At 36.3% G+C, this 20,981-nt stretch overlaps 1 protein-coding gene across 2 annotated transcripts in view; it reads right to left on the reverse strand.

Moving 5' to 3' along the window:
* Positions 1–651: 651 nt before the first annotated feature.
* The window catches only part of ACADL (acyl-CoA dehydrogenase long chain), a 39,068-nt gene continuing 18,738 nt past the window's right edge, over positions 652–20,981 (reverse strand). Inside the window, exons 5-10 of one of the 2 annotated variants that reach the window (XM_019656910.1) lie at positions 20,559–20,723; positions 19,777–19,878; positions 18,667–18,780; positions 11,549–11,676; positions 9,234–9,320; positions 652–1,142 (exon numbers count right to left, since the gene is read on the reverse strand). In XM_019656910.1, coding sequence (XP_019512455.1) covers positions 1,007–1,142; positions 9,234–9,320; positions 11,549–11,676; positions 18,667–18,780; positions 19,777–19,878; positions 20,559–20,723 — 732 coding nt within the window. In that variant the 3' untranslated portion in view covers positions 652–1,006. Of the gene's footprint in view, positions 1,143–5,024; positions 6,248–9,233; positions 9,321–11,548; positions 11,677–18,666; positions 18,781–19,776; positions 19,879–20,558; positions 20,724–20,981 lie in introns of those variants that run through there. The other variant, XM_019656912.1, reaches the window with a different exon arrangement.

Below are 20,981 nucleotides of genomic sequence, written 5' to 3' on the forward strand. Positions count from 1 at the left end.
GGAATAAAATTGTCCCTATTCATGGATGGTATTTTCTATGTAGAAAATCCCAAGTTATCTACAAATACCTCCTAGAATTAATAAGTGAGTTTAGTAAACCATAGGAGACAAGGCCAACAAATATCAGTTACATTAGCAATAAACAATCATAAACCAGAATTAAACATTAATACATACTAGTGTAGGTACCAAAATAAAATAAAATACCTAAGTGTAAATATAACAAAACATGTATAGTGTCTCTATGTTGAACACTATAAAATACTGAAGAAATAAATCAGAGAAGACCTAAATAAATCGAGACATTCCCTGGATTGGAAGACGCAACATAGTATAAGTGGAAATACCCTCTTAAGTAATTTATAGATTTACTGTAATTCCAATAAAAATCCCAGCAGGAATTTTTCTGTTTGTAAATATAGACAAGTTGATTAAAAAATTTGTACCTAAAGGAAAAGGAATTTGAATGTCCAATACAATTCTGAGAAAAGAAGAATAACATTGGAGAATTCCATTACCTGATTTTAAGACTTCCTATAAAAATACTGTAACCAAGACAGTGTAGTATTGGCAAAGGGGGAGACACATAGATCAGTAAAACAGTACAGAGTCCAGAAGAGATCCACACAAATATTTTTTTTGTCAATTAATTTTTTATTAAAGTGCAAAGGCAATTCAATGAAGAAAAGGACACTCTTTTCAACAAGTGATGTTGCAAGAATCAGATAACTATATGTCAAAAAAATGAACCTCAACATAAATCTCACATCTTATAAAAATTACTAAATGGAACACAGATCTAAACGAACAATGTACAATATAAAGTTCTTAAAAGAAAACATAGGAGAAAAACTTTATAACTTGAATTTGGGCTAAGCGTTCTTAGATGTGATACCAAATAAAAGAAAAAAAAATAAACTGGAATTCATCAAAATTAAAAAACTTTTGCTCTTACAAAACACACTGTTAAGAGAATGAAAGGACTATAGCTACATAGAGAAAATATTTACAAATTGCATATCTGCGAAAGGACCTGTACCTGGGGGAACAGCCAGGGCCTGACGACCTTGCACCCTGCCACACGGGTCACACAGGCAAGGCTCCAACGACCTCTGAATCTCCACAGAAGGCCTGTGACCCCCCTGGAACATGAGAGACTTGTGAGGTGCTGCTACAAGGCCATTTCTCACTTGCCTCCCTATACCAAGGCTGTCAGGAGACATTTTCTTATTGTTTAAAGAGTTCTGATGGGGCTGAGGCTTTCTGCCTCACCGCCCTCAAGGCACATTTGCAGCTATAAAACTGCTTAGCAGCATCAGGACTGGGCTTCTTAGCAGCATCATAGAATGGGCTTCTCAGCAACAGTGTCCCATTACTCCCATTGCAGTCATCTGGCCTCTTTTGTGTCACTGTCATCCTGTGCAGAGGCCACAGAGAGCTGATACCTTTGGCTACTTGTCTTTTTCACGCTCTAGGTAAGCAATAAAGTGAGTCTCAGAAAGGCTCCTTGTTCCTTTACTGTCTGAATCTGTCAGGCTGGCTTTCCCGTGCTTGATAGTATTGAAATATATAAAACATTCTCAAAGCTCAATATATATACACACATAAAGTAACCCAACTGAAAAATAGACCACTCACCAAAGAAGATATCTGGAAGACAAACATGCACATTTAAAGCGCATTATCATTATCATTAAACATTAGGGAAATGCAAATTAAAACTACAATGAGATACCACAACATACCTATTAGAAAAAAAAAATACAAGTGCTGGAGAAGATGAAGAGCAATTGGAACTGTTACATTGCTGGTAGGAAGGCAGAATGGTAGACACTCGGGAAAAACAGCTTGACAATTTCTTCTAAAGTTAAACATACATTTGCCTTTCTGATTAAGTAATCCCTCTCCTAGGTGTTTAATCTTAGCACCCAAATAAATAAACAAACTGTGAGACATCCATACAGTGGGATACTATTTAGCACTAAAAAGAAACACACTATTTATTCATGAACATGAATGAACCTTCAATGCATTTTGCCAAAAGAACGAAGCCATTCTTAAAAGGTCACATACTATATGATTCCATGTATATGACAGTCGCAAAATGACAAAGCTCTAATAACAGTGGTTGCCACAGGTTAGAGGTTCAGGGAGAATGTGTCTGCAAATGGCATGGGGAAGTTTTTGGTTGTGATGAAACTGCTGTGTCTCCTGAGTATGTTGGTGGTTGCATGAATCTGTACACATGTTAAAGTTTAGAGAACTTAAAAAGGGCATTTTTACTGGGCGGGGGGTGGCAATTTGCTGTATGTTAATTTAAAAAAAATAAAATTTAGAGAGAAGGAAAAAAGAAAGAAGGGAGGACTGTTGTATAATAAGAGACTTAGGAGGGCCAGCCGAGTGGCACGTTGGTTAAGAGCTGGCTTGGAATGCCAGCTCTGAGCAGCAGGGCCCTGGTTTGGATCCCACATGGGGGCCAGTGACACCACCCTCTACAGCTAAGATGGTGAACAACAGCTCAACCTGGAGCTGGGCTGCCATGAGTTGCTGGTGACGGCATAGGCTGCAGTGGGTTGCCATGGGCTACCCTGTGTAGCCAGTAGCCAGCAACAGCGGCCGGCAGCCGGTGTAAGCTGCCAAGAGCCGCCGTGAGCGGCTGTCCAGAGGCCGGTGACCAATCTGCCTCACCCGGGAAGAGCGCAATGATGGCGCTAACTTGGGCCAGTGAAGCAACGTCCTCCACAACTAGACTGAAGAACAAAACAACAGCAACTTGTCTATTCCCCTTCCCCTGATTCCCCATTGCTGTTCCCCTCCCCCAACTCCCCCAATAAAATATTAAAAAAAAAAGAGACATAGGAGACAATACAAAAATGTGCAATTTGTCGACTTTGTTTCGATCCTGATTTGAACAAACTAGCTACAAAAGGCATTGATACAACCAAGAAAAAATTAATGTTAATTTGGAACTATATGTTAAATTTAAGTTTTTAAAGTATGATAATTACCGTGTGGTTATGTAAAAAAACAAAAAAATAATTTCATCAGTTAAAAACCTATTCTGAAATATATATGTGTGCATGAAAAATAGGATTAAATCTGAAATTTCCTTTAAAATAATTGAGAAAAGAAGTGAGAGAGACACATTGGCCAATGTTGAAGCTAGAAGTTCATTATACGACCTTCCCATTTTTGAGTATGTTTGAAGTTTCTGTAACTTTTTTTCTTAAAAATGGAAAATTCGATTTCAAAAATAGAGTAGAACCTTTTCAACATATATTATAAAGCAGTTGACATGATAGGCCTACAGTTGGTTTCCATCCCAATGTCAAATCTTTCCATTGACTCCAAATAAATAAATGCTGTGTATGCCAAAAATAATACTGACCTATGAAAAAACCTAGTATCCTAGAAATCTTATACCTTGTGCCGTAAACTACTAAAGTTACTAGATTAGTGAAGATTTGCAGTTAGATTTTACAGTGGCAATTCAAAACAGTTTCTTTTACATCTTGTCATTTCAATGACACTATCAAAGAAATAAGGGCAACAATGATTTTAAAGCAATTAACTATGATTCTAAAAATCTCAGCCCAAACCAAAATTGCTCAGGCTTTTTGATTCTCATTAATTATTTACACAGTGTGGCTTGCTTGCTGTGTTTCTCCAAACTGTTCTTTTGAGTATGATTATTATTTATCGTTTCTTGAGCACTTTGCACCGTGTGAGATACAGAGGATAAATTCCCTCCCTAGGAAACACCAATCAAAGCCACACAAGCACAACACAGCGACTAGCTATTTAAGAAATCAACGCCAAATGAAAAGGTAAGAAGCACATTCTGAACTCCCTATTTTGCTTTCAGTTTTAAGCTCATGATACAACCCATGTTTCTCTTGAGGGGGCAAAACGAGAATAGTTGGCAAGATAAGCAACCAATTTAGAAGAGACAGAAAATGTCCCAGCGATCATTCCAAGGTAGTATCTTACCTTAGAAATCCTTTCACTTTCTTATATATCAAAATTACAAGAACCTATTCCCAGCTCTAGTGAACTGTAATAGCTTTGTGCATGTGTGTGGGAGTGAGTATGAATTAGGTCTGCCCAGCCGACTTCTCTGTCCCTTTCTTTTGATATTACCACTCTGCTCCAGGAACTGCTTCTCCCCGGGACTGTCAATCATAGTGCTCCTTTCCCTTACCTGGTAATGACATTGTGCTGAAGGGTGTGGGCCTGGAGCAGCCCAAGGTCATTTTTATAGGACCTGTAATGAAATTTCTCTGCAGTGTCCATTAGGCCAATTTGCAAAGAAAAGAAAAAAGTAAGTGTGGACAGTGTAAGTGCTGGCAGGTTTAAGCCCTAGAGCCAGGCTCCTGAGACACTAGTTCCTACAGTTCTTTAGACTGAACGAGCTACTCCACAATCCATTTAAACTAGCACATTTGGTTTTTTTGCTTAGGATGGTGTGAATTGGGTTTCTTTTGTCATTTGCACCTGAAAGGATCCTGAGAAGTTAAATAGATTGCCAAAGATCCAACGGGTCCTAAATTGTAACGTTATCATTCAAACCCACATTTGTCTACCACTATATAGCAAGCTTTTCCTACTATGCTAATCTATTTTATATCCTACAGCTGTTGTCTTCCTAAAATCTAGTTTCCTTTAAGATTGGGAAAGGAAGGGAAAGAGGCTGAGGGGTGAGGATTGATCTGTCTAATCATGTATCGTTTCCTGGTACTATGAGGGAGGTGAAAGGGGCAAGTACAGTCCTATCTAATAAAAATTTACTTTAACCCATTTTATATAGATGTTTAATGCAAATGAGTAAGAACTCAAGTTGGCAATCATATAAACTTCTACTCAATAGCAAGTCAAAGGTGTATAATTCTAGGAATGGTATCAAAGTATTTTCTCTTCCCTCTGCTCTAACCAATTATAATGGTTGAATTAAAAACTAATGTTTAATACCAACAACACCAACTAAAATGTTTAGGCTTTCTAAATTGAACAAGAATACATATTTCTTTCCTTGTAAAAACTACTTTATTCACTGTCTCACCAGTATATGCAAAGGAAAACAAGTACTGAAATGATCCCAAGTCTTTACAAATTAAATTAATGCTTTATTTTTGTTTAATTATAATTACTTTTAGTCTCAAATCGAACGCCGTTACCTCACTTTCCTATTTTAAATGCTTACTTTCTCCCTTTTATTGCACTTATCATGGTTTGAACTTGTTTATTTACTTCTTTTTTAATTATAACTTATTTATTCACCCATTAGCGAACCTTGCCAGTTTCATTTGCCATCATATTTTTAACAGCCTGGAGTATAGAAGACATAAAATATTTATTGAATTAATTTTAAAAGTACACTGTTCTACAATAAAAGTCACTCTTTTGATACATATAAAATATACCAAAATCTTAAAACTAAAGGATAATGAATTATTCTGTGTTCTCCTGTAAAACTAAGATGGAAATCTGTTGAAAGTCCAAGTGTCAGTAGATGACAGAACCAATGACATTCTCTAGTGGGGTTAGGCAAATGCTTAGCTAAGTGCTGGGAAGGCTTCCTGTTTCAACTAGAGTTCATTCATCTGCATGTAACAGGGACTCTCTGCATAAACTTTCTCAGTTTGAAGAAAGGGTTCCATGACTTAAGAACAGAGGCTTAGGGTGGGGTGGTAGAATTCCACTGTTCTGGGGAATTTAGAGCAAAACATAGCTGAAATTATTTTGTATTCTAAATTATATTTCTTTTCCTTTCAATGTCAATGCGCTGTATTGTTAATGATTTTATAGTATAACAAAAGTATTTCTGCCTCAATTTTAAACATTTAATAAATTCTGTTTTCTAAGAATTTTTGGGGTAAATGAAACAGTAAGGCTTCTAGAATCAGGAAATCTTTGCCTTTTAACTATACAAAAAAAAAATTAACATTTAAACCTTATGTTGGGGAATTTTAGAATCTTGGATTCAAAGATTTCTCCTCCCACTGTGTTAATCTTATATTTGCATTTGGTTTCTTTCTCTATAAGACAGCATACAAAAACATGTTTAGTGTTTCCTCCCTCTCCAGGTTGCGTTTTGTTTTGAGTAGATTTAAAACCAGATTAGTCGTAATAGGATTCCAGGATGTGGGCAGATGTCTGTTAGTCATGGATGATATCCTTTGCAATCAGCTCCTTCATTATTTCATTGGCACCACCATAGATTGTCTGAATTCGGGCATCCACATAAGCTCTGGATAAATCAGATGATTGAATGAATAAATAAAATACATTAAAAATTATAAAATTTTCCTCACCATGTAACTATTAATTACTTTAAAGTATTCATTTAATGAAATCCAAACAATAAAAGTTTTTCATAAATTACTTTCTATCAGTATGGCATTCATCCTCGATTGTATTAATTACGGAATTCTAGTAAGATAGTGATTATCAATATAGCTTTGTTTTAGTTTGCTTGAAGAGATTACAAATTCAAAATAACATTTATAGTTTTGATTTAATTTTGTAAAATTCACCACATATAGTATTTTCTAAAAAGGCCAATTTAAATTTAGAAATGGATAGAATGTTTTAATTTCTTGTTATCTTTAACGTTTTCCAAAGAAGCTGAAGTCCACTAGTTTTAGAGGAAACAAAACAGAAAAGAAAGTACATATTTTCTAACATCCCTTCAGATTCCCACCACCAATTGCTGCCGTCAGGGGTATAAAATGATGCTTTAGAAAATATTACTTCCCATAAAGTTAACAAGTAACTTATTTCTTGGAAATGGTTAATAGTCATTCCAGTAATGTATGAGGTTAAAATGCTGAGTGGCTGAGTTCACTGGCACAAAAAAATGAAAAACTGTTATCAAAAATTTACTTTTGGTAGCAATGACAATAACCTTGACACTGTCTAGCTGTTTTTACCTGTTCTTGTTTCATTTTATCCTCTCAGCTCTGGGATCAGGGAGAATAAATATTGTATTGTTTTTGCAGGTAAAGGAACTGAAGTGCAGAGAAGTTAATACATTTACTAATTAATAGTTTCTATTTAAGTGTCAAATAACAGATAATTGGCAGAGTGGGATAAGAAGGTAGGTATCCTGCAATTTTGGCAAGTATTTTTTTATTACATCGCAATATTTTCATTGACCCTAGAATGTAGAGCTAATTATTGAGCTTTGGACTTTACTAGTCGACAAATTCAAAGGCATTTCTTTTTCAAGCATAAAATCGTTTTTTTTAAATTGAATTTTTGAGACAAATTAAATATGCCAGCTCTCTAGGAACATGACCAATTCTGAATTTATCTTTCTCCATGTTTCATCATGGGACCTTGCAAAAAGCAAGTATTCAGTAAATATTTACTGATTTGATTTACTGTATGACAAAGGAATTCTATTGTCTCAATACCTACTTTCTGGAGAAACTTGAAAATCTAGAGACATTTGTATTTTTCTGTTGAACAGATTCCATTGTCCACAAAATCCAGCCCCTGCATTTAGAGGACCTTACCTGGCATTTCCGCCTACTTCAGCAATCTCAATGCTTTTAGACATTTTTGGACTGGGTTGGGCATTTTTTTTTTCACATTACAGAAGTTCCAATGGAATAAGTAACAACAGAGATCAGTAGACCTTTTATAGGTTACTAATTAAATTCAGTCATCAACTAAAATTAACAGAGAAAGGCAGCAGAATGAATGTTTAACCACACAAATGATGAAGCTCTATATCTCAGGCTACTCTTCCTAGCATGGCAGAGAATTCTTGAAATGGCAAAGCTTAAGCCTCGCTTCTCACAGGCCCCAAGCCTAATGAATAAGACTGAAATAAACTCATGTTTAAGGGCGGTAATTTAAAAACAAACAGAAAACAAATACAATGAAACGAAACAAAAATCACCTCTTTTTCTATGAAACCAAGATTCAGCAACACACACACACACACACACACACACACACACACTCACACACAATGTATATAGCTTAATCTGAGGATATAAGAAACACAATTAGAAAGATTTTTTTCCATTAAATCACAGTCTGTACACATCCACACACTGCCTAATGTATCTAATTATTTTTTTTTCTGATACTATCTACTACTCTCTCTCGTTATAAGAAGTTCCTTCCCTATGTCTTTGGGGAGAGAAATAACAGTCTAGTTTAAACCTTCATACAATCTTTGAGCTAACAAGCCGGCCAAGAAGGGGATTATTATTCCTGGAAGGAAATATAAGTCTCTGAAACTGAAACCAGGGATTTCAAATGCTAAGCCATCAAGCTACAATTTTCACTCGCTACTGACATGAAGGAATAGCTTCTGAGAAAACAGAGGCCAAGACTCACCCTCAAATCCTGGGCTATGTGGGTGGTTGAACTGCTCTTCCCCTAATACGCCTTTGTTAGAACCCGAACTAAACTAGACAGGCACTGAGCCACGACATGTGTGCTTTCCCAGCAGCAGTTGTAACAGCACAGGTAAGTAAAAAAATATGAACACCCGTTATTAGATTATTTTCCTACCATTGTGAATTATTGTGAATAGATGGATCAATATTGCAAATAAAACATGAAAATGCCCAGGACAAATTTCAGTGATAACTTCATGTGTGCTAGCAGAACTCAATGTTTACTTTTGAGTTCACGACTATATAGAGATAAAAATAACACAGGCTTTGGATGAACTCCTGTTTGAAGTAGTTCTAAAAGGACATACCAAAATCCAAGTCCAAGGATTGATTAAAAAACATCATTTAGCTACTTCATGCCTATAGTCACAAGAAAGGGAAAAAGCCCTACTCATTGCTGAGTTTTTATAAAAGGTTATAAATTATATACGCCCTGAGATAAAAACTTTATGAGCTGCCCAATAGCAACAGAAAATTAGTCAATTATGTCTATAACCTGAATAACTATGGTTAACCAATAAAATAAAATATTACTCAACTATTAAAAAAATGATATTAGTCCTTCTGTATAATAAGTCAAATAAAGCCAAGCATCAAGCTTTAGCATTTTGGCCTCTTCACTCTCTTTAAAAATGATGAAATCCTAGTGGTGAGCCGATAACGTAAAGCTGTTTCCATCTGCCTGAACACATTATGTAGTCAGCTGAAAGATGCAAGGATTTTGTACCTCCTTTCCCTCTATACTCCATGGACCAAGCACAGCGACTTTCCTTTCTCTTCACATCACCCAGAGGAGTGTCACAGAACAGCTATACTCACTTTGAAATTGGGTACTCCCACATGTATCCCCAGCCTCCATGGAGCTGTACACAGTCAGCGGCAACACTGTTTTGTACCTCAGATGCCCTAGGTGACCGAAATAAAAAGCAGAGAAGGGACATTTGAAATGGATTTGCATGAGGTGCTTCACAATCAGGAAACAAATTATTTATGAACTGCATACATTTATCAAACAATTAGAACTAGGTAGATTAGCCAACCAGAGATATAACTGTAATTGTGTGTAAATTGCATATGAAATAAATCTCAGGAGAATTTTCACAATAATGAATACTTTATCAATTATATTTCTGGCTGGGTTTTTTGATAAGGATAGAAACAAAATGTGGAAAGCATAGACTATTGGGCTTTGGCCACTTTAGGCCTGAAAAAGGTACAATAGAAACTTGAATTTGATCTAATTTATTTAGATTCTCTATATGATCTAAGTTAACAGTACAATTATACAGGCATCTAGTTCCATTTTTTTGTCTCTCTCTTTTTTTGTTTTTCCCAAAGATGTCACTTTCTGACTGAGGGCTGCAATTCTGAATTCTAGTAACTGAGGGGGGAAAAAATTTTTTTTTAGGGTTTTCAGAAATAAACTGAAAGTAAAAGTGAAAATCTAAGCGGGCACACTACTATTAAGTACATGTCATCATATAGGAAACTTATTAGTGACTATTTGGAAATGATTATTCCTAAAGTATATGTATATTAATATGAACTTTTTGAGAAATATTCTTTTCTGATCTTATCACAATAATTTTAACTAATCTGTAAGATAGCTGGTAGAGATTTCATTCACCTTAACATAAAAATGTTAGTTCAAAATTCTTTTCAACTTATTTTTCAATAGCGGGCAATATAAAGCAAAGGTAAGCACAAACATATTTTCCTATTTAAAATAATTTTTAACTCAATCCATAGGACAGGTGAGAGTGATTCCTAAGAAACACAGTAACAATATAATTATTAACAGACAAGACTCAGGGGCAACAGTATTTGGAATTTTTGTATTTGGCAAGTATTTTAGTAAAATATTTACTGGGCTATAACTAACTAGCTGTTTCCTCTGCTTCAAAATGGAATACCAGTATGTCTATATAAAACTGGAATTTTCAAAGAACAATGAGGTCAATAGCTATCCAAATATATGTTTCTTTCAAAAAATATCTAAAATTTATTTTACACTTTTTCCATCTGGTCAAAGAACTTGCTATAAATGTAAATGTAAAATGTCTCCCCCAAAAGTGCAAGTTCCTGGTAATTTCACATCAGTTTCAACCTGGTAATTTTATTATTTTGGAATGATTACATAAAACTATTCTGCATATTTCCCCATTCTACTTCTGACTGAATGGAACACAAGTTAATGAATAATGACAGGAACTTTTTCTAGGTTATTCTTGGGCTAATGAGATGTGAGAATGTTTATTTTTTAAAACAGAACAAACCAACCTCATGTCTAGAATCTGTTTTAAACTATGTTCTTGCATCTTAAAATACACAAAACACCTTATAGAGGTCTTTTTTCAATCAACTGATTTTTAATACCATTGCTAATCATCTTTAATATAAATGTAAGTCTTTTTCAACTTAAGAGGGCACTTTTCCTTTCACTTAATAGAGCATGGGCAACTTTTGCTTGGGTAGTCAATTATTCAGAATTTTTTTTTTTTTTTTTTTTGCTGAGCCATCCTGCCACCTGTTGGCAGCTCAGCGGCAGCTCAGCTTGGGCCGGAAATCGAACCGGCGACCCTGTTGCTCAGAGCTCACACTCTTGAGCCAGCTCTTAACCAACTGAGCCACTTGGCCGGCCCACAGAAATTTTTTTTTGACCTGAAAAACACCTTAAATAGAAATATCCTGTCCAATCTACTCATTTCACAGATATCAAAATGTTGTTCCAGAGAAAATTAAATTTAATTATAGTTATTTAATGAAAGAATTGGGACTACTCCAGGACCCTTAAGTTTTACTGTCATTTCTTGGTCTCACTATAGTGCCACTCTTCAGATAATTTGAAATTAAACTTACCAGAATGAACTAATCTGCCACCCTACTTCAGTCTCTTAGTATTTTATTTTCAATGGCATGCTAAAAGTTAAATACCAACTCGAGTAATTTTTAGCACATTATAAATAGACTTAATGGGACCTTTCAGTGTTTTTTTTTTTAAAGATTGGTTCTCATGGCTAGTTTTCATTGACACAAATTTCTTCCTTTAAGACCCTCAAGGTTGAGTTTACAGTTGGAAGAATTCCATAACAGTCTGTGAAAACACCACATTTTAATTACTGTAGCACACATACCAATATTTCGCCATGGCAGCGGTGCCGGGGTCCAGACGTTTCTCTTCATGCAGCTGGAGACAGCTGTCCACAAAAGCTCTGGTTACACAGATGCGTGTTTTTAATTCTGCTAGCTTATGCTGTACTGTCTTGAATTGAAAGGAAATGAAAGATAAAAATGAGCACAGCAGAAGAGCATATTTTGAGTCGCCTAGAGATAAAAAATTATATACTAAAACAATTTTAGAACAAAACAAAAGTAGAAATCACTAAGTTTGTTTTTTCCCTCCAAAAAAGAGGCATATGTTAACTAAAGAGCTTAAATTTAAAACCCACTATATTCCATTGCTAAGGAAATTTATACTAAAAGATGCAAAAATAAATATATAAATAATGATTGTATGTTTAGGATTAAAAATTGTAGACCAGTAAGATTCTTGAAAAACAGCATGACTTCGATGGGTGAGCACCATCTTGTGGTACAGTCCTTTATGTACAACTGTTGAAAAACACATTTTCCTCCGGAATCTAAATCCACGAAGAATTTTCCTCTATTAATAAAACTAAGTAATCATATTTCTCTATTCTCCTTCTTTGTCTTGAAATACAGTAATACAGTAACAATCTGGAGGGACAACATCAAAAGTAGTATTTTATTTTGCGAAGTATTGAATCTAGGTCTGTAGAATGCAATAGAAGAACAACCGAACCAGAGAGAGCACTCAAGAAATCAAAGTCCAGTACCCGCAACCTCTTCCACCTGACCCCCACTCCCTCCTCTCTTTCTCAATAGCTTAGCTAGCACAGTCTCTAACTTGAACTGAATTGTCAGTGTTAACATATCCATATACCTCTTCCTGCTGTTCATAAACAACCAAAGAGTATTCTTGGAAATCATTCTCTCTTGACCATCCTCAATTGTTCTCGACGGCTCTCACTTCAATCAAATTTTCTTGCATTCCTGACTCGTGGCTCTCACACCTTGAACTTTAAGTTCACAGCTGGTCTCTTTAGCACCAATTCTGGAACATCTTTTAGGAAAGTAGCTTGGATTTGAAATACTGGTTTTCCACTTTGGGTAACTTCCAAAAATTACGCCCCATTCTAGTTGACCTCTTAAGTTCAAGGCCTAGCGATAGTCAGTGGGTTCTATCTCCCTTGTAGAAATTCAGATAGAAAAAGAGTTGTGACCATTTTGCTGTGGAATTTCTGAGTGAGACCTTCACTGTGGCTAACAAAGGACGTGCGCGTTAGTCCCAAACATGTCTCCGTGAAGCTCAAACCAGGAATTAAATGTACCCCGCCTACGTACTGGCGAGTCCAAAGCCTTGATTGAGTTCTCAAAGGAAGGCCATGGGGACCCGATTGTCAGAGGATGTTGGCCCTGCCTTTGCTATTGGTTACAGCAATTCTCAAACCTTTCAGCATCGTGGTGGGCACAGTTTGAGTACTTTCCACTCCTGGAAAAAGAGTATAAAAGGAGTCTAATAAGACAGAGGGCCAGGCAAGGCCAGGCGTGTCGAGTGGAGTACGAGCTCTGAGGGACAGATTCCTCATAGGTGTGCCAACAGAGCTACCGTGCTGATAAAAAACCCAATTGGTTACCTTTCCCTTGGCTTTACCCCACCTTGTTCTAGAAAAAGACAGTGTGGCTGGCATCTAATGATTCCAAAACCAAGCAGTGGGAAGGCTGATGCCACACTTTCCCCACCTGTGCTCCATGGCCTCTAATTCAGAACATGCTGGGTTACATCAAGCCTTCTTCCCTTTATTTTTCTACCATCCTTTCTATTCATTTATATTTCATTGGGCCAAATCTCTACCCTTTAATCCGCACACAGTTCCCCACTCCCACCTTACATATTTAAGTTTACTCACAAAAAATCTAAAGATAGAATAAGAAATGAAAAAAGTGGGGAAATACGCTTCTATACATTGAAAACAGATATGTTCTGTGAAAACCCCTGCTTAAAACTCAGTTCTAAGCCTACTCCTGGTTTAGTTCAATGACACATCATTTGAAAAATGAGGGAAACTCTGACAAATCTCAAGATAGTTTCTCCCCACCCCCACCCCTGTGGATGGCACATTTTGAGAATTTATGCACTCTTCCTTATATGAGAGAACCAAGATCTCTAAGCCCAATTCTCTCATGAGAGCTGTTCCTATGGGAATGCTGGGAGCTTCTAGAAGCTGAAGCTAAATTTCAGACCAGGATGGGCTCATTTAGAATTCTTGTGTCAGTACATGCAGTGAGGTCCACAGGTTTGAAGGTATTAATGCCTCCAGGAGTACATAATTTACTCCTGGGGATAAAGAGATTAAATATGTACATATTCTTGGCACTGAGTTGGGTGTTACTAAGCATGTTTGCTCTTTGCTCTTCACTGCAGACATTGTATCATACTTTGTGAAATTATTCTCTAATAAACGGCAGCTACGAATTGTACCACACATTATTAGCATGGTGCTTTTTGTGAACGATCAACATGCTCGTAGCAATATTTTTTAACATTCATTCATAGTCACTAATAGATAATACCGCAGCTAGCATTTAAAAACAATTCCCTGAAGGTAGTAAATGGACCAGATAGAGTCTCCTTCAGAGCTCTAAATGACAGAACTCTTAGAATCATAGAATTATGGAACTGGAAGCCACCTTGGAGAGGTTAAGTAGCCCAGTATTGCATTTAAACACCACCATTAGTTGTACTCTAATATATTATGACTCAAATATAAACTATAATATCTTAGATTTGCTACCTAATTTTATAGTTAGTTAATCCCCCGCACAAGGTCTTAAGAACTGGATATTCCCTTTCTGGAGGAATGTAAGGAAGAAGTGTTATTTTTTTCCTCTTCTATTCCTTTTTCTAATACTTTGTGCCCTTAGAATCAAGAGCACATACCGCACAGGAAATAACTAAAGCTTGTGTTAGAAGAGAACACTGACTTTTCACTTCATTGTCTATGAGTGAAGGGAGCGGGGAAAGAAAAAAGGTCTAGCTATCTTAAATTTCCGGGTAGTAAAACTTATGCATGAGTTAAAAGTGTAGTTTCCAGGGGTCGGCTGAGTGGCTCAGTTGGTTAAGGGTGCGAGCTCTGAGCAGCAGGGTCACCGGTTCGGTTCCCACATGGGCCAGTGAGCTGTGCCCAAGCTGAGCTGCCAACAGGTGGCAGGATAACTCAGCTGGTGAGAGTGTGTGTTCCTAACAAGGTTGCCGGTTGGACTCCCGCGTGGGATGGGGGGCTGCGCACTCCCCCCCACACACACACAATTAAGATTGAACACGGCACCTTGAGCTGAGTGATCGCAAGTTGCTGACAGGTGGCCGGATGGTGACTGGACTTGGAGTTGAGCTAGCTGCGCCCTCCACAACTAAGATTGAAGGACAACAACTTGGCTGATCCCCTCCCCCAATTCCCCAATAAAATCTTTAACAACAAAACGAAAGTATAGTTTTCAGAGTTAGAATATCTGTGTAATCTTGGGTAAGTGACTGAACCTCTTTATGCCCCAGTCTCCTTATTTGTAAAATAGGATAAGTATGATAGTTATGCAGAGTTGCTATGAAACAAAACCCAAAACGAGACAATCCGTTTATCAGTGTCTGGCACACAGGTAGAGTGCAATGAAAAAAGTGGGAAAATACTGATAAATAATGATAATGATAAAAATAATAAATGACAGTTATTATCATTATTTAATACAAGTATCTGAATCTTGCTGTTCCATTGTCTATTCCATGGGAAATCATAAGGCTTAACATCAAATATGGAGAGTATGAATAGAAAGAAATGAAAATCTTATACTATTTGCTACTTAAGTATGGTAGGTCTCCATCTTAAAATGGAAATGCATTTTTCTGAAACGCACCTAAATGATCAGAAAGGCCCAAAATGTTCAAAATTCAAAGATAACAAAGTGGAAGAAAACTAAATAGTTATATGGTCATAAAATTACATTTGACAAATCATCATATGACATTTCAAAATCTTCTATTTTAATTTAATAACTAGAACCGTAGTATACACAGCTCTAGAATAAGAGATGTAGGCATGTATTGGTCATTCATCTTCTCTGAATACATTCCTAGATTAAATGTGAAAATATTATTCAAAGATATTTATCTGGGTAAAACAGAAGATTAGAAGAAATATCTCAGAAATCACAAAACATACTTAGAAAACAATACTACTCGTAGCGATAATATACCCGTGGAAGCAGAATGCTACTGCCACCTAGTGAAATTTTAGTAAACTACCTTTAAAAGAAGGCAAAATGGCACTTGGTTTGAAAGGATTAAAACTATTTATCTTTTTGCCATCAAAATATATTTATTCATAAATATATCAATATTTAAAGGGAGCCCTTTTCTTCTATGGGAAACATTATATCAATTTTCTGTTTCTTTCACGGTTAAGTGTTAAACCACATTTAACATTCTGAGCTATACTGACAACCTGGATAACATTATAGTCATCTTTGTTGTAATTTAATACGAATTTCACAATCATAGCAATTCTAGATTCCCAAGGAAATGAAAAATATGTCTATGTGGTTCCTTTCTTATAGTATCCAGAATAGGTCTAAAGGCATGAGTGTTTTAATAAACATTTCTGATGTGAAACTGGTGGTGGCTGGATTTCAAAAGCAAGTGATCCTAATTCCACTTTGGGTACCACTGGAAAGTCACAGAATGACACCAAGTGGCATCACTCCCTTTATATGGCTAAAAGCCTAAGTGTGTATGTCCAGAGTCATACCTGGGAAATTACTTCCGAGCACACAACCTTTAGAAAGCAATCAACGTGTATTGGCTCAGTGAAACAAAAAGGAATAAATCATGCAGGTCAGTATTTCTCAAAGGGAGACTGTTGGCATTTTGAGTGAGATGATTAGTTGCTATACAAAACTATCTGTAAATTACAGAACAGTTAACAACACTGGTCTCCCGAGCTTACACCTTAAGTGTCTGTGCATTGCCCTCCCTGACATCTCTAAATGTGTAGGGGAAGAGGGCAGCCATTGAGGGTCACTGATATGGGTAAATCAGTGATACACAAATGAAAGGGAATATAAACTATAATATCCTTACTCTTAAGGAAATCACAATTTAGGCAAGTCAGATTATACTGTTTTTAAAAATGCTTTCTTGACTAAACACATGCCTGATTTCCATAGATTCAGAACAACTGTGTTTAGATCTGTTATGTCCATAAGAGAGGATGTAAAGAAGTTTGTTTTTTTTTCCCAGAATGGAAAAAGTCAACTTGATGAATAAAGAGGCAATAAATAGGTCCAAAATGACAGAGTTGGTCCAGACCTGGAGCAAAAAGAAGTTGATAAAAAGGCTCTCTTTATTGGAACAAAATGAGGGAAGACATTACCTAAGGGGAAAAATAATAATAAAAGCTAACTTAGTGAGTGTTTACTTTGAAGACAGTATTCTAAGCACTGTATGTGTATTATCTCATCTCATCCTCAGAGTAACTCTATGCGGTGATATTAGTCACCTGATATTACTCACCTGATATTTCTTACAAATAAGAAAATACTTCTGGGAGAGATAATACAACTTGCCTAGACCAGATATTCAAGTAGCTGTGCTAGGATTTAAACCACATCTGAACTTAATTTATATAATGCTGGTCCTGAAAAGCGACAAAATGTTTCATTTCCTTTTCCCTTCAACAAAGCCTTTTGGTCAAGTCATTCTACTTAAAACTTTTCAAGGTAGATTGCCAAATCTAGGTTTTTTGCTGACAAAATGTTTCACCAATTGGATGGCTGCAATGTTTATAAACGGTTCCTTCATTTAAGAAGAAACTAGAGGGTCTAAAATTTCATTGGCATATTTAGTGATGATGGCCACCATATATACTGAATTCCTTTGCAAATACCTTAAGCTTCCTGGCAAAACCCAACCTTAATTAAACACGACCATCCACCGTCTCTGTGGATGACTATATAGGCAACTAAATCTTTCTAGAAAAGCTGATACACAAAAAAGCAGACGGTGCCACTATAAATTCATGATCGCTAACTTCATCTGGGTCCTCAATACTGCCAGAGGGTTACCATATTTCTCTAGTTAGTTCAGCTTGTCATTCTGAAGAAGGTCTGTCAAACCTTCCTTACTCTCCTCTGGCTACCAGCACGCTCCATGCATTCGCATCTCTTTCTTCCCTATTGTTATGTAAAGAAACGCAAGTCTTCAGAAAAGAGCTTTTGCAATTTTCTACTGACAGAACTGAGCCCATGCCCACCCTCCTTCCTCTTTTCTTCCTGTTACAATGGAGACAGCTTCTCTGTGTGGGAACGGGAAGGCCTATCTTCCCATGTGCTTTGGCACCCATCACCTTCACGCTTTCTCACAGAGCCTGTGCAGTTAATTATCCTCTCCATATCTGCAATATTTCCCTCTTTACCAAATCCTTGTTCCAGGTCTTAAAATATGCTCTAACATTCTCATCTGAAGAATAATAATAACAAAAAATTAACCATCTCCAAATATCTCACTTGGCCCCACATGTTTTCCCCCACTTCCTCCCTACCCTTCTCTTCGTGCCCCGCCAGTTACCATCCTGCCTCTCCATTAACATTCCCAGCCAAACTCAAGAAAGTGTTGCCTGCCGTCAGCATCGTTGCTTCCTCATTTCCATTTACTCCTCTACTCGCTGTAGCCTGGCACCACCCCTACACCAGTCCATTAAGGGCTCTTCTGAAATAACCTCTATATCATCATGTCCAGTGGGTACTCTGACCTTCATCTGTTTTTTCTCTCTAAGCAGCACTTGGCCCCACTTCCTCCTACTTGAAATTTTCTTTCCTCGCGGCGGCTTCGACAACAATTGCCTGATTTGCTTTCTCAGTTTTTAGGTGTTCATTCTCAGTTGTCTTTGGAGGCGCTTCTTTTCTAATTCCTGTAAATTTTGTATTTTTTTCCCTCAGGACTCTGTCCTAGCACCTCTTCTTGTCTTATTCTCTACTCTCTCTCGCCCTCAATGATCTCATCCACTCCCATGAATTCTAATACCACCTATATGAAAATTACTCCATATTTATGTTTAGCCTAGACCCATTTCAGAAGGGTAAGTTGATATTATCTGATATTAAACCATGACGACAAGCTTACCTGCATATGTCCAAGTGTTTTCCCAAAAGCTTTTCTTTGTTTAACGTAGTTCCTGGTTTCTTCAAACATGAATTCACTGGCTGAAACTCCAAAGTCAGCAATTAGTAGCCTTTCCTATAACCCCAAAATTAGGCATTTAACATTATTCTAATTATACAAGTGATTTTCACATGATCTCAATGATAATAAGCCCCATAAATAATCTTTATAAAACTCCAAACAATTAATTTATTTCTTAACTCTTTATAAAAAAGGCTCCTACGATTTCTAAGAATATTTTGACACGTCTGTAAATCCCTAAGCAAATCCTTTATGTTTATAAATGACTGTCTTCACTATATATAGATATATATCTAATTTATTAAATTCCCTCTTATCTTTATTCATCTATGAGTAAAGAAATTCTGAAATTGTTAATTTTTATTTATTGATGTCTGCACACTACCTATCCTAATATATCTATGGAAATTAACATCTTAAAGTGCATAGGTTAAATTCTTCCTACTAGAGCAAAAGTATCCACAGTCAGTTTAATTCCATCTTGCTGGTGATTTTCATATCCTATTTCTGTGCCAGTGTTTGTAGCCCTTATCACCAATTTCATGTTTGGCTCATGCTGTTCCAGTTACTAGGCAGCTACAGCCTCTTATTCTGGCATATAAGGCTCAGTGATAGCAACCACAATTCCCAAAACACAAGTGTGAGGGCTGACCCTATGTACAATAGCTAAAACTTTTTAGCCTGAGCTTAACAGTGTTCCCCTTTGATTCCCAGGTATTATAAAAAAACAAACCAAACTGTATTTTGGCTGACATTTCTTTACAAAGAGATAAGAATTCTTGACATGTGGTTAAGAAGCTAAAATCATTCCAATAAGGAATCAGAACTGAAATACCTATTTCCCTACTCACTTATAAAATTTGACTGAATGTCCCTTTGTTCCGTTATTTACTTATCTAGCCTACAAAACTCATATATATATTTTTTACAACTTTCTAGTCAAATGATTAGCTATGTCACAAATTTTTCATTCATGGATTTATATAGTTCTACATTATTCTTTTCCAGTCCATTATCTAATCAAAACACGAAATCTTTAATACTTCTGACCTGTGAAAGCTGTTGCCGGGCGTAATAGAAGCCTCTATTCTCTTCTCCAAGTAGGGCACTTGCTGGCAACCGTACATCTTCAAAGAATAATTCTGCAGTATCCTAAGAGATCATACAATTCAGTACAGAATTATCTCATTTAAATCTCACAATAACCTAATGAGATTATTATTTCCATTTAAGAAAAAAAACAAAAACAAAACAAACTGGAAGCCAAGATGGAGTGGTTAATGAATACACAGTAAATGGTAAACCAGGGATTCAAACCCAGGTTCACCTGATTCCAAAACTTCTGGCTTTCCCACTGCAATGTACCATCATTCTAGCTCCAGTACTGTCCAGTTATGAAGGTACTGAGGACGAAGGATTTCTAATGCATATGAAATAAAATGTTTTTCTTTTCAGTAGTGAAAAAATTACCAAACAATAGAAAAAATATTTCCTGTTCTTATTTCATAATTTTCTTTAATATATTTAATAACTAGAGGGCCTATTATCTTGTAGTTAATTTTGCCATTTCTAAAGCAGATATTCAAAATACCCTGATTCACATCCATTGCTGACCACCGGAAAGAGATGTGTTGCATAAATGGTGGAATAAATCTTCATTATTATTTCTGAGAAGCATATTTTAGGAATTCAGAATTGGAAGAAATAATTGTATTTTATGTAGTTCTATATATAAGGCATAATTGAATAAATTCAATTATTTATAAAGCATTTATTATTAAAAATTGAGTAAACTCAGTTATTACCTGAATGTGATTTATATTAAGACTTACCTGGGCTTTTAGTCCCATTTTTTGTAGCTTTCGTCCCTTGATAAATCCTTTCATTCCATTTTCCACCAGAAAAAAGCTAAAGCCATGGGAAGGAGAGCGAGTCTCATGACTCGTGACTGACAGTACCAACACAACGTCGCATAGCCACCCATTAGAGATGAATACCTGAAAAACCCCAAGTATACTGTGATGCTCCCCAGTAAGTCAGGTCCATGTGCAAGTCATTATTAGGGGAAAGTATAATCAAGAAGACTAAACCAGTCAAGACATCCTTCATAACTCTCTCTGTACTCTATTCAAGAGTGTTAATTATTCATACATGAGGTTATTAAAGAGTAGAAGAGAAATAACCCAATGCGTCAAACAATGAAGCCTATACAGGCCTTCTATAAAATGAGCATCCTTTCTTTTTTTTTTTTTTAA

The sequence above is a fragment of the Hipposideros armiger genome, unplaced genomic scaffold, assembly GCF_001890085.2.
Source record: "Hipposideros armiger isolate ML-2016 unplaced genomic scaffold, ASM189008v1 scaffold_268, whole genome shotgun sequence".
Taxonomy (NCBI): Eukaryota; Metazoa; Chordata; class Mammalia; order Chiroptera; family Hipposideridae; genus Hipposideros; species Hipposideros armiger.